Source organism: Bubalus bubalis, chromosome 9 (genome assembly GCF_019923935.1).
Source record: "Bubalus bubalis isolate 160015118507 breed Murrah chromosome 9, NDDB_SH_1, whole genome shotgun sequence".
NCBI lineage: Eukaryota > Metazoa > Chordata > Mammalia > Artiodactyla > Bovidae > Bubalus > Bubalus bubalis.
The window spans coordinates 50,266,514-50,281,677 of NC_059165.1; the positions used below are offsets into that span (position 1 = coordinate 50,266,514).

Consider the following 15,164-nt stretch of genomic DNA (forward strand, 5'->3'; position numbering starts at 1 on the left):
ACATGCACAAATGTGACCTTGAGAAATATTTGCTTTAAACAAATTTTGGAGATGATTTATATTTTAAACCACTATATTTGGGGTGATATGCTATAGCAAAAGCTACTTGATGCAACAGTGATTAGCTGAGGCTGGGCTGCAGCTACACTCTATACAGGGACTGCTGGCTCTGATTTGCCACAGCCTCCATTACTCCCTTTTGTCTCACAGCTGGCGTCCCGCTTCCCTCATTTCTGTTACTTGCCTCACTCCTGTAGAAATTATTTAGTGACTCTTACAAAAGCCTAAGTTTGTAAGATCCATGAAGGGACCAAAGGAATCAAAGAAAACGAAAGTAGGCTTTTTTAAAGGCTGGGAGGGGCTAGGACATGGCTACTTCAAAAGAAGGCTTCAGGGGGCACAAGAGTTAAGGATAAGGGAGAGAAGGAAGAGAGATAGCAGGAGGATCCACATGAGATAACGCTAGCTTTAAAGACCAAAATCTACACTCTCTTGGTGTAAACAGGAAATGCCTAAGTAAGATGAAATAACAATAATAATCTCTGTTCCTCCTATACTATTCTGATTTCCAGAAGATGGCCTTCATCTATCTTCATTTGGTAAGCTTGGGGAAGATACAGCTTTTTTTTTTTGGACCATGCTGCATGGCATGCAGCATCTTAATTCTCCAACCAGGGATTGAACCTGTGCCCCTTGCATTGGGAACACGAAGTCTTAACCACCAGACCGCCAAGGAAGTCCTAAATAGAAGTCTTTTTAAATATATGATGATCCACTTTAATCATAAGAAGATAAATACAAAATGAAACATTACAGAGATGCCATTTTTCACCTATCTCAGTGGTAAATACTCTGAAGTTTCACAATGTACTCTGGTGGTGAGGCTGAGGGGAAACACCCTTATATTTGTTCATGGGAATATCAACTGGTATTACCTTTACAGTGAGAAATTTTGCAATATTATCAAAGTTATTAACACATACTTCCTTTAATCTAGCAATTTCTCATCTGGAAATTTAACTTATAGATACTTTTATTTGCACTTCAGTAAAATAATATATGTTTGTGAATAATCACATAGCATTATCTGTAATGCTACAAAGAATAGAAACAAACCAATATCCATCAATAGAGAGCAGTTAAAGAAACTGTGGAACAACCACATGGTAGAAAAATACATAGCCATTCAAAGGGTCATACATATATGTATTGAATTGGAAAGGCCTCCAAGATATAACATAAGTGAAAAAAATTATAAACTTTTATAAGAAGATGGGAAAATAAGAGTATATATTTAGATTTACTTGTATAGGTATACAGGAACTCTACAAAGATCCATAAGGAATTTAAAAGTGGTTACCTTGACTTTGCAGGTAGTAGCAGCAATTGGATGGATGAAGGGACAGGGGAGATCTTTTGCTTTTACTGTTTAAATTCAGATGTTTTAAAGCTTTTAAACTGTGCTAAGCGTACCTGTTCAAAATTTTAATTTAAAAAATTTATTCTGTACATATCTCTACCCCGAGCTCCCACTCACTGGTGCCAGCTCTGGGCTGTGAGGCCCCCCAAGGCAGTTCTGATCCTTTTCTGTGGGGCAGGACTCCAGCCATCTGTAGAGAGGTCTCCTCAGGTGGTGCAAGCCTGCTTCCTGCCACTGCTGCTTACAGCACATGGTTCCCACCATCTCACTGCCCTCCCTATGATGGGCACAGTGCTGTTCACCAAATGTTTCTGCTTTTCCACCTCTGAACACATGGCTGGAAGGCATGCCCTCCTGGTACTGGATGAAGTCAGGTGATTAGTTCTGGACTCCGAATTATGAGAAGCAATGGATATTACTTCTGGCCTGGAACATTTAGTAACCAGTGTGAGACCCTCCAGAGTTCTTTGTTCCTTGCCAAGTCACTGGCCATGTTCTAGACAGTGGCTGGTGTCAGCTTGAGTTCCAGAGTGAGCATGACACTGGGAAGAGCTCCAAGTTAACCCACACTGGAGCATAAGGAAGGTGGAAACCTCATTGGTTGAAACCACTGAAAGAGTTGGGGGTTGTTTGTCTCTGCAGCATAGCCCAGCCCGGCCTGACTAGGACACTCCTGAAACAGTGTGAGCAGCCCCAAGCTAGGGTGAGACTTTAACAGCCCCTGACCTCGGCATCCGTAGGGATCATTCTACTCACAGCACTGCCTCAATGATGCCCTGGATCTCCCGCTGCAGCTCTGGCTCCTTCCGGAAGGTCTCTACCAGCAGCAAGGCCTGTTCGTAGCTGGCACAGTACACCTTATAGACTTGCTCCAACTCCTCTTGGAATTCCAGGAATGCGTTACCTGACAGTGAAAAGGCAACAAGTTCTCAAAAGCGTTTCTGCATGTCCTCTTGCTTAGAACAGGGAGGCCGTGAGTGACACAGCTAAGCGCTTTAGCTCTGACGTAAGACTGCCCGGCTTAACCAGCACTGTAACCTTGGGCAAGTCACCTCATCTTCCTCAGCTCCCACTTTTTCATGTCACTTTCAAAAGGCTGCTGTAGGATTAAGTGACACAATGATGTCATGTGTGTGCTTAATAAACAGTATCTAAACCCTGTTTACAAAGACACCCTACAGCACAGCATGGATAGTCAAAATGTGGGCTTTGGAGTCAGAGAGAAGTAAGGCCAGATCTCCAGCCAACCCTTTCCCAGTAGCATAGTCTAGGGTGAGTATCTTATCCCTCTGACCCTCCATATTTTCATCTATAGATGGGAATATAAATAGTACTCACCTCCAAGTGTTCACTGGGATGATTAATTTTAAAAATGCACATAAAGCACCTGACACAAACCTCATTTTCCCAAAACTTACCAACTACTTATGTACTGACTGTGTATGAGGCACTCTTCTAAGTTCTTTGAATGAAATAATGACCCTGCCTCATGGGGCTGATATTCTCAGGGGGAAGACAGACAATAAATAAATATATTTATTTATATATTACATATGCAAGATGATCCAACCAGTCCATCCTAAAGGAGATCAGTCCTGGGTGTTCACTGGAAGGACTGATGTTGAAGCTGAAACTCCAATACTTGGTGGCCACCTGATGCGAAGAGAGGACTCATTTGAAAAGACCCTGATGCTGGGAAAGACTGAGGGCAGGAGGAGAAGAGGACGACAGAGGATGAGATGGTTGGATGGCATCACCGACTCAATGGACATGAGTTTGGGTAAACTCCGGGAGTTGCTGATGGACAGGGAGGCCTGGCGTGCTGCGTTTCATGGGGTCACAAAGAGCCGCACACGACTGAGCGACTGAACTGAACTGAACTGATGCCAGGTAGTGATAAGTACCACAGATTTAAACAAAGCCAGATAAAGAGTTAGAGGTGTCACTGTGGTCAGGAATCTGCCTGCCAATGCAGGAGACACAAGAGACGTGGGTTCGATCCCTGGGTTGGGAAGATCCCTTGGAGTAGGAAATGGCAATCCACTCCAGTTTATTCTTGCCTGGAAAATTCCATGGGATAGAGGAAACTGGCAGGCTACAGTCCACGGGGTCGCAAAGAGTCAGACATGACTGAGCAACTAAGCACATACATACAGATCTATTTAGGAAAGACCTCCATAAAGATGTGGATGTTTATCGCAGTCCAAAAGAATCCATCCCTGGGAAAGTCTGAGGGAAGAGCAGTGCCAGGTTTAGGGAAGGACAAATACAAAGGCCTTAAGGCAAGTGAATGCCTGACATGCAGGTGACACAGAAGGCAGGTGTGGCTGGAACACAGTGAGCAAGGGCACAAAGTAGAGAAAATAAACAGGAAACTGAAGCCAGATTATGTACGGCCTTGAAGTAAGTAAATACGGTGTAGTAAGGTGTTCAGGCTTTATTCTAATGGTGGCAAGAAGCAACTAGAAGGTTTTGAGCAGGGGCGAGAATGATCTAGTTTTTGTTTTAAAAGGATCACGCCCATGCTCAATTTCAATAGCACTTACACTAAAGTTAATAACAATACAAGAAAGACCAGCAATCCCCTGCACACAAATGACACGCCAAGTTGTGACATTCTATATTTTAAAAAAAACAGAAACTTATGAGATTAGTTACTTACTGGGGAGACAGAATGGGATGGAAAGAACAGGGAATGGGGTAGGACAGTAGGGATGAGAGGGGAACAGTGCTTTACTAAATATACCTTCTTATATAGCTCTGATCTTGGAACCATGGTAATATTTTACATACTCCCAAAATAAATATACAGCTAAGACCAACCAGGATGTGGAAGGAACCCCAAATAGAATACAAACAATAAGGAATGAACCTAATTCTATTACAAATGAATAACATAACCACACTGAAGGGTGTATGAAAAAATTAACATAAGTATTTTTCACAAAAGTACAGGCTAGTAATTTTTATTAAAATATAACATAACCAAAAAAAAAAAATACTCTAAGTGACTACTAACTTTGAACAAATAAGTAAATACACTGTAGATAATGGCAACCATTTCACCTTTCACAGAAAGATGCTGCAAATAAGAAAAGAGGAAAGATTAGAATGAACCCTGAGATACTGGACTGGAATTAGAGGTATTAGTAGGAACTCATGGTTTTATGTATTTTAAATATATAAATATAGACGGGCTTCCTTGGTGGCTCAGTGGTAAAGAATCCAACTGCCATTGCCGGAGATGTGGGTTTGATCCCTGAGTTGGGAAGATCCCCTGGAAAAGGAAATGGCAACACACTCCAGTGTTCTTGCCTGGGAAATCCCATGGACAGAGGAGCCTGGCGGGCTATAGTCTATGGAGTCGCAAAAAGTTGGACATGACTTAGTAACTAAACAACAATATAGATGGACAGATATAGAAAGAAATGTAGATATGTGTACATGCGTGTGTTGGTATATATACACGTATTTCCTAAATATCAGCTAAGAGGGCCTAGAAGCAATGACACCCCAGGAGCAATGAGCACACCAAAGGTAGGAACCAGGTTTCCCAGGAGAAAAGCTGATCGCAAGGATAGGGCAGGGAAAATACAAGATGAGCTGAGAACACCTTGTGGTGTCAGAAAGCAAGAAAGTACTCACACATTGTTAGAGACACATTGAAAGGACACAGGTGTCAACTGGAAAGAGCTCCCCATGGCCAAAGCTGGTAAAATTTGAGCAAGAAAATGAATAATAATAGTACTGGGTTCTGACTCATGGAATAAAGCAAATATCCATGAGTTTATACTTATATAAAAGTTGAATAAAGAAACGAATGGGTACAGCACAGGGAATAGAGCCAATATTTTATAACTATAAAAAATCTATAACTGTAACCTTTAAAAATTATGAACCAGTGCCACAACTACTGAAGCCCACAGGCCTAGAGCCCATGCTGCACAACAAGAGAAACCACCGCAAAGAGAAGCCTGAGCATAACTAGACAGTAGCCACCAATCACCTCAACTGGAGAAGGCCCGTGTAAAGCAATGATGACCAAACACAGCCATAAATACAATAAATAAATAATAAAAACTGTGAATCACTATGTTGTACAATTAAAACATATAACACTATAAATCAACTATACCTAAAAATTTGAAAACTAAAAATAACTTTTAAAAAATGAATGGAAGGGACATTTCTTGCTTATAGAATAAGAATTAATAAATGTAGGTGGAAAGGGGGATTGGGGGCAGGCCAAAGCCTTTGACTGTGTGGATCACAATAAACTGAGGAAAATTCTGAAAGAGATGGGAATACCAGACCACCTGACCTGCCTCTTGAGAAACCTATATGCAGGTCAGGAAGCAACAGTCAGAACTGGACATGGAACAACAGACTGGTTCCAAATAGGAAAAGGAGTACGTCAAGGCTGTATATCGTCACCCTGCTTATTTAACTTCTATGCAGAGTACATCATGAGAAACGCTGGGCTGGAAGAAGCACAAGCTGGAATAAGATTGCCAGGAGAAATATCAATAACCTCAGATATGCAGATGACACCACCCTTATGGCAGAAAGTGAAGAGGAACTAAAAAGCCTCTTGATGAAAGTGAAAGTGGAGAGTGACAAAGTTGGCTTAAAGCTCAACATTCAGAAAATGAAGATCATGGCATCTGGTCCCATCACTTCATGGGAAATAGATGGGGAAACAGTGTCAGACTTTATTTTTTGGGCTCCAAAATCACTGCAGATGGTGACTGCAGCCATGGCATTAAAAGACGCTTACTCCTTGGAAGCAAAGTTATGACCAACCTAGATAGCATATTCAAAAGCAGAGACATTACTTTGCCAACAAAGGTCCGTCTAGTTGAGGCTATGGTTTTTCCAGTAGTCATGTATGGATGTGAGAGTTGGACTGTGAAGAAAGCTGAGTGCCGAAGAATTGATGCTTTTGAACTATGGTGTTGGAGAAGACTCTTGAGGGTCCCTTGGGCTGCAAGGAGATCCAACCAGTCCATTCTAAAGGAGATCAGTCCTGGGTGCTCTTGGAAGGAATGATGCTAAAGCTGAAACTCCAGTACTTTGGCCACCTCATGCAAAGAGTTGACTCATTGGAAAAGACTCTGATACTGGGAGGGATTGGGGGCAGGAGGAGAAGGGGACGACAGAGGTTGAGATGGCTGGATGGCATCACCGACTCGATGGACATGAGTTTGAGTGAACTCCAGGAGTTGGTGATGGACAGGGAGGCCTGGCATGCTGCAATTCATGGGGTCGCAAAGAACCGGACACGACTGAGCGACTGGACTGAACTGAACTGAACTGAAAACGGTTAAAGTGGGTCAACTGCTTGGTGTCAAATAAAAACTAAATTTTCAGTTGTGGGCACACTGTAGTATATATAAAATCAAATGAAATGTTGTATACATGAAACTATTAATATATATTAAGAATATTATAAATCAATTTTAATGCCATCAATCAAGCAATATATGTAGAATAAAAATAGAGTCCTAACCACTGGGAATTCCCTCTACTTAATTTTTCTGTAAATCTGAAAGTGCTGAAAAAAAATGTCTATTAGAGCTATACTATGTTGAGACTAAATCAGGAGTAAAACATGGAAAGAGGAATAGCTATTAAAAGGCTACTACAGGACTTCCCTGATGGTCCAGTGGATAAGAATCCTCCTTGCAATTCGGGGGACACTGGTTTGATCCCTAGTCTGAGAAGATCCCACATGTCTTGGGGCAACTAAGCCCATGAGCTGCAACAACTGAAGCCCATGTACCCTAGAGCCTGTGCTCTACAACTGAAGCCACACAAGGAGAAGCCTGTGCACAACAACTAGAGAATAGGCCCCACTCTCTACAATTAGAGAAAGCCCATGCAGCAACAAAGACTCAGCAGAGCCAATAATAAATAAATAAATGTTTTTTTAAAAAAGCAAGACTATTTGGATAGTGGTGAGGGTGAAGAGAAACGTATTAGTCACAAAAGGGCAAGTAAGCCACAGACCACAGGAAGCCCAGCTAAGCCTAAAGCCTGCTGATGCTATGTGTTGTACCTGTGAAATGTACCCGGCCCCCCTTGAGACAGGGAGTAACTGGACTAGCATGGTCCAGCTCTCAGCAAAGGCTCCCACAGCGAGACTACCACCCCAGGATGCATAACCCCTCCCCAGTGCTGCTCAAGACAATCCTCAGAAAGAACTCCCTCGGGAGAAGCCCCCAGAACAAGGGAGAACGTGACCAGGAAAGACTACCCAAAACTGCAGTTAGGCAGAATGCATAGGATAGGGAGATCAGCTAGCTGCAGAGATGACCTCACTTGGAGATAGCTTGGGCGTAGCCCTGAAACCTGGGGCAGTTCCCACATTCTTCTCTACTTAGGTTCTTCTGCAGGAATGTGACTTTTGCCAAAGAAACTGCATCACATCAGCATGGCCAGGGGCAGGGGTATTTCCGTAACTGAAGGTGGAGAAAAGCAAACTTCCCTAGAGCACAGAGCAGAGCTGTCCAACAGGCAGGAATGCAGGGGCACCAAAGACTTATTTCTTCTCCTCTTGTCCTCCTTAGTCACAGATTGGAAAGAAGTTACAGCAGCTAAGAGTTACTCTCAAAAGGCCACTCTACCTCTGGCTGGAGAAATGAGAAAGGGAGGCAGGATGTTGTCTGAAGGAGCTACTCAAATCATGACTCTGCCTGGTTAAGCTGTTTGACCTTAGGAAAGTTACTTAACCTTTCTGAGTCTTGAGATCCCACATACCTCAACTAAGAGTTCACATGCTGCAACTAAAATCCAGTGCAAATAAAATGGGGATGATAATGTTTTTGTTCAGTCACTAAGTTGTGCCCGATTCTTTGGGACCCCATGGACCCTCTGTTGGGTATACCTGGATCCTCTGTTGTCCACTAGTAATAATAATCAATAAGTAACAAGGTCATGAGAATAAAAAAGGCTATTTTATGTTCAGTTCAGTTGCTCAGTCGTGTCCGACTCTTTGCAATCCCATGCACTGCAGCACACCAGGCTTCCCTGTCCATCACCAACTCCTAAAGCTTACTCAACTGATGTCCATCAAGTCGGAGATGCCATCCAACCATCTCATACTCTGTCGTCCCCTTCTCCTCCCACCTTCAATCTTTCCCAGAAGTAGGGTCTTTTCAAATGATTCAGTTCTTTTCATCAGATGGCCAAAGTACTGGAGTTTCAGCTTCAGCATCAGTCCTTCCAGTGAATATTCAGGACTGATTTAGGTACCCATAGTCATGACTGGCACCAAAATGGGTACTATTTTCATACAGATGGCATGAAACTGAGGCTCAGAGACATGAACGAGATGTGAGTGACAGAACCTTGCAAGTCAATTCCAAAGCCCCTGCTCTAAACCACTTGACCTATAAGCCACGAGCCATATATGACCCCTGGGAACTTGAAATACGGAGAATCCCAATTAAGATGTGCTGTCAGTGTAAATGACACTGGATTGCAAAGACTTTGTACAAAAAAAAGTAGAATGTACCATGAATAAGTTTTACACTAATTACATGTTGAAATATTATTTTGATATATTGGGTTAAATGAGATATATTAAAATTCATTTCACTGCTTTAGTTTTTTTAATGGAGCTACTCAAAAGTCTTAAATTCATGGCTCACACTGCATTTCTTTTAGATAAGACTGAACTAGAACACGGTGCCTTCCAGTGACAGGAGCCCGTGGGGGAACTCCACTGGGAGCTGTATTTGAAAGCATTCGTAAGAACATGGAACCTGACTCATTTGGGAGGTTCATGCCTGATGTCCAAAAATCTTTTAAAATGCTGTGGTATGGAACTGGGATAAGGGCCTCCCTTGCATAGCAGGGCCTGAGGGCTGAGAGAGGAATAGGAAGAGCTGGTAGAAACCAGCTCAGCCATGATCAAGCACAAAGTTGCACCTAGGAAAACAAAAGCCCGTGTGGATTCTTTGTATCTCTTTTTGGCTAACCATAAGGGGCAGAGGATGAGAAGGCTATTTTCTGTACACTTGGTAAAGGCCAGGGGACAGGCTTGACAAAATGCGGGGGAGGTGGGGGGGGGGTGGGCAGGATGACACATAAAATGCTCAGTTAAATTTGAACTTCAGATAAATAATGAAAGTTTTAATATAAGTATGTCCCAAGTATTCCATGGGATAAACTTAGTATAATTCAGTAAACTTAGTATAATTTTCATTGTTAATGTGAAATTCAAATGTAATTGGGCATCCTGTATTTTATGTGGCGAATCTATCAGGGAAACAGGGAAGCCAGGGAATGGAGATGTCACCAGGCTTGGACAAAGTAGCATCTTAACTTTTTACAGGTTCAGCTGGAAGGCAGAGATGAACAGGTAAGGACCCTTAACAAGGAATAGTTGAATCTCAAACCCATACCAACAGAAGATGCTGACCTCAGAGTCCCCAGATCCCTGGAGCATCTTCAACCTGAGGCTGTAACAATTTCTACTCAAGGGACTTCCCTGGTGGTCCAGCGGCTAAGACTCTGCACTCCCAGTGCAGGGGTCCTGGGTTTGATCTCTGGTCAGGGAACGAGATCCCACATACCTCAACTAAGAGTTCACATGCTGCAACTAAAATCCAGTACAAATAAAATGTAATAAAAAATCTCACTCAAATAAGTGGTTATCATTAACAGAAATATAGATAAAGTGATAAAAGATAAAAATATTACCTGCTGCTGCTGCTGCTAAGTCACTTCAGTCGTGTCCGACTCTGTATGACCCCATGGATGGCAGCCCACCAGGCTCCCCCGTCCCTGGGATTCTCCAGGCAAGAACACTGGAGTGGGTTGCCATTTCCTTCTCCAATGCATGAAAGTGAAAAGTGAAAGTGAAGTCACTCAGTCGTGTCTGACTCTTAGCAACCCCACGGACTGCAGCCCACCAGGCTCCTCAGTCCATGGGATTTTGCAGGCAAATATTATCTAGATACTACTAAAAAATCTCGTTCCTTAATTTTGTATTACTCTATCATTTAAAAAAAATAGTCGGGCTTTCCTGGTGGCTCAGTGATAAAGAATTCACCTGTCAATGTTGGAGACATGGATTCAATCTCTGGTCTGGGAAGATCCCACAGGCCATGGAGTACTACGCCTGTGCATCACAACTCCTGAGCCTGCACCCTTCTACCTTTCTGAGCCCATCCACCTCTGTCCTCTGACCCCACCTGAAAACCTCTGACCATAGAAGTTTCATCAAGTAGCTCCAGAACAGGAGACGGGAAGGGACTGCAGAAGTTTGAGGTTTACACCTACTCATTCCTCCTCCTTTATGTCTGGTCATCCTAACTATTTCAGAATCAGGAGTCCACCTCCATCTCTCACCTAGGTGAAGGTAAAACCACCAGCTGATCTCATTACTTCCATTCTTGCCACTCTTTCACAATCCACTGTACACAATTACCAAAAGGATCTTCGAAAAAGAAATCTGACCATATCACTCCCCTGCTCAAAATTGTCCAGTGAGGTCTCATCACACTTAGGAGAAAATCCACACTCCTAGAAGGCCTTGCAGGATCTGGTCCTTCTCTGCCTTTTCTATTCTATCTCCTACACTCTCCCCTCATTCATTGCCCTGGAGCCTCACCAGCCTTGTCCATCAAATATCCCAGGCTCACCTCTGCCAAAGGATAGGCCTCCGCATACCTATTTTCTCTACTCTTTGTCCAGATCATCTCATAGCTGGCTCCTCCCTAACAGGTCTCAGTTCAAATGTCCTCTCCTCAGGAGGCCTTCTCTTTTCTCAAAAGTTACCATATTTGTTATTCTTTAAATTACAAATTACTACTTCAAATTCTCCTGTTTATCTGTGTATCTTCTGTCTCTCTCACTCACTAACCCAAAAGAACAGACGATCAGACCCTCTGGTTGACTGGACCTTTCTGTTACCTCAGCACACAGCACAGTGAATGGCACACTGCAGGTGATCACTAAGCACCTACTGAGTGAACGACTGTGAAAAACCCTGGGATAGAGTCTCAGCCACACCACTAACTAATTATGTGTCTATCAGTATGTCCTCTCTGTCTTGAGGCCTCAGTCTCTTCATCTATAGTGATGGGGTTGGGCTGGATATCATCTCAGGGTCCTGCCAGCTCTGACATGCTGTATTTCAGGGACTCCCCAAACAGCCTCTCATTGAGCTGCATCTCCCTGGAATGCTGGGGAAAGTACAGCAATGACCATATGCCTAGAACAATTCCACGGGAATCTCAGGCTGCCAACTGCCTGGTTTTTTGCTCACCGATTAGCTGTACTTGTTCTTCTTCCCTGGAGGCTGTCTCCTGCAGATCATGAAGCAGTCTGCTGTTCACCTTGATGATGTCATCGATGTTTGAGAACAGGACATCCAGATCTCCCTGTGGCAGCTAAAAGGAACAAAGACTCTGTGGAAGGCTGCTCAGGAGTTTGGTAAGAGTGATTTTTTGGTAGGTTTCGGACAGTAGTCCAGAATAGTCACGCCATCGGGGTTCCATCTCTCTTGGGAAGACTGTTCCAGAGGAATGTTTGAAAGGACTTTGAAATTTTATAAGTTAGGTATTTTTATTACTCTAAGAGAAGAGAGGAAGAGATGGAGCACTCACCATGAAAGGAAAGCTGAACTGCGTTATCCTAGGTCTGCTGCCAACTATAATTTTTCTTCTCTCATTTCCCCATCTGCCATGTAAGTGTGGGAAGTTGGACTTCTTTCCAGCTCTGACACACTTGGCACCTACCACTATTACCTTTAGATACATTCTGAACTCCAGCCCCTATGAGCTAAACTGCACCACTGTTAAAAGGATGCAGGATATCTACATATGTTGACTGTGCTCAGTTGCTTCAGTCGTGTCCAACTCTTTGCAACTCTATGGACTGTATCCCACCAGGCTCCTTTGTCCATAGGATTTTTTAGACAGGAATACTGGAGTGGGTTGCTATACCCTCCTCCAGGGGATCTTCCTAATCCAGGGATTGAACCCACATCTCCTGTGTCTCCTGCACTGCAGGCAGATTCTTTACTGCTGAGCTGCCAGGGAAGCCCTATATAGGATATATATAAAGATAGAAGCCCTGGATGCACAATCAAGTGGGAGAAGCTAACTGTAGAAAAATATCTACAGTATGCTTTATTTTTGCTAAAATAAGTAACGATCTATATTTGTTTGTTTAATGCCTCCAGAGGAAAAATCCCAATTTCTGGAGGGTAAAATAAGGGAGGGTTTTCATCTACATTATCTGCTTATTTCATTTATTCAATAAATAGTAATTGGAGTCCATTATTTATATGTCAAGAACTGGAATACACTGAACTATTAATAAACAGCCTTTCCCCTTATGGACCTTACATGCTAGGGGATGGTTGAAATTTTAGAAAGAGAGCCTATGTTATTTCTGAAACTGGGATGAAAAAGATGTAAAAAATGAATACTAAACTAGAAACCCATGTAATGATAACTTTTTCATGTTACCACTCTCTAAATGAGACAATTACAAATAGGTCACCTAAAACAATCTGTTCTAAACTAAATAAAGGGCTATCTTATCCATTAGCTCATTTAATTCTCTGAGGTGATTCTTCTCTGCCCATTTAGCAGAAGAATATACTAAGACTGAGCAACTAACACTTTTTATACTAAGGCTCCAAGGTGTCAAAAACCTTGCTGAAGGTTGCAGGGCCAGTAGTAGAAGTACCACGACTTCACATTCACCACTTTCCCCTTCATCAAGCCTGCCCCAGGAACAGATGTGAGGTCTCAGAAGCCGGGACCCATGTCTGCCTCTATAAAGACAAGCTGAGTGTGGCCCCACCCAGGTACCTGCTGCAGGCGGCTCCTAATGTCAGAGGCACAGAGCTGGAGCACGTTCAAGTAGGAGACCTCAGTGTCAATGAGTTCCCTGACAGCCAGCCTCTGCTGGACCAAGGATTTGTCCTCAGAGAGTCGATCATCCCCATCTGGAGCACCAGTTCTAGAGGACAGCGCATCGTCCCCATGATTCGTCATGTCAGCAGGTTCTGGAAAGACAGACACATCCAGATTCACTTCTGGGAGCTCTACTGGAACATGCTGCCTTTAGTCCAGAGACAACTATTCACCAAGTGGCCTAAAAACATCTTTAGCTGCCTACAGAGTCGATGAACTATTTATTAGTATTTGAACAAATCTTAAAAGGTAGAACGCAGCTCAGATAATTGTTGACATTTTAAATTCATTTCCCAGGATTAAGACAATGTGCTTGCTTGGCTTTTTCTTCCTTTTTTGCCCCCCCCCCGCCCCCCCCCCCCCCACCCCCCGCAGCTCTCAACCCAGATTTCTTTATCTGGTTCACTGACTCTCTCACCCTCCTTCTCCCAACTGTTCCCTCCTTTTCACCTGCCACTACCCCATTCAGACCACACTACCTATCACCTTGACTATTTCCACAGCCTCCAGAATCATTTTTTCAAATCCAAACCCCTCTCCCACCTGCTGCCACCCACACCCATTCATCTTATATATGCTCCCAGTGTAAACTTCCTGAAACAAAGCTTGTGATCTGGTATCCTCTGCCTCTGGCCTCATTTTTCCTCTTCGCTGACACTCCAGTGAAAGAAAGTCACGTGCTTTTCTCCATTCCTGCATAGTCATTTCCTGCCTCTGTGCTTTTGCACCTGCTGTGACCCCTCCCATGCCTCTAGGCTCTGACATTCATCTCTAAGGCCTTTCCTGATCCTCCCAGCCAGATGTTCTTTTCTCTTCCATCTATAATTTTAAAAAGTACAAATGGCAATACTATGGACAAGAAAAATCTCCCTACTACAAAACACCTAGAAATGCAAGATCAGCTATAACAAACTTCCTTTTCACTGGATGGCAAGTATTGCAAGAAAGTAAAGGAAATCAGCAGGGATCCCCAACCAGAGGGAATGGAAATCCAGAGCAGGAACAGCTAAGCTGATGCAGCAGTAGCCCAAGTGGACAGGGTGGGCAAAGAAGAGAGCACTGCCCAGCTCAGTGATTCAGAGACTTGGGCATTAGTGCCCAGGGAGAATCAGGAAACAAGCTCCTTTCCTCATGCACGCTAGAGAAATGGGGGAGTAGAAAAGAAATGCCCCTCTACCTACACAGAAAATGACAAAGATGTTTCTTCATCTTGACTTGGGTCCTGAGTAAAGGAAAAGTTCTTTCTGAAAACTCATAACAGGCCTGCTTTCACTGGATCGCAGGTTCAAATGTATACTACACATGTGTTCCAAGGAACTCAATGCTGAGAAATATGCCACAACAAAAAAGAAGTCCTGGACTAATGCTAGTATTAATACCCACAGAAAAACTAAAATGTCTCCAGGAGGGCACATTCTTAATCTAGGCCACATGGTACTCCAAGAGATAACCCTGTCCTGAAGATGAGCTTAAAATCCAAAATTACAAGAACTCCAATGTAAGTGAGCATCATCAGAGACAGCAAGAGCAGGATTAGATCCCCAGAACATCAGACAATCAAACTGTCAGAAACTATAAAATAAGCGGGAAAAGAAAAGACACACAAAAAATAAAGACCTGTACAATTTTTTAAAGCACCAAGCAGAACTTACAGATGTTAAAAATTTAGTCTTCGAAATTAAAAACTAAATGGACACTTTAAATATTTAGGCAAGAGAAATAGGAAAGGAGCAGATAGTTATGAAGAAATTATCCAGACTGCTAAAAAGAAAGTGAAAATCATGCAAAATATGAAAGAGAATTAAGGG

The 15,164-nt window shown here is 43.0% G+C and overlaps 1 protein-coding gene across 6 annotated transcripts in view; it reads right to left on the bottom strand.

The window, feature by feature from the left end:
- The window catches only part of ARHGEF37 (Rho guanine nucleotide exchange factor 37), a 56,261-nt gene that overhangs the window by 26,565 nt on the left and 14,532 nt on the right, over window positions 1-15,164 (bottom strand). For all 6 annotated transcript variants that reach the window (XM_044947470.1, XM_006041027.3, XM_006041029.3 and 3 more), the window contains exons 2-4: window positions 13,252-13,448; window positions 11,697-11,820; window positions 2,177-2,324 (exon numbers count right to left, since the gene is read on the bottom strand). In XM_044947470.1, the coding sequence (XP_044803405.1) occupies window positions 2,177-2,324; window positions 11,697-11,820; window positions 13,252-13,437 (458 nt within the window). In that variant the 5' untranslated portion in view covers window positions 13,438-13,448. The remainder of the gene's footprint in view (window positions 1-2,176; window positions 2,325-11,696; window positions 11,821-13,251; window positions 13,449-15,164) is intronic.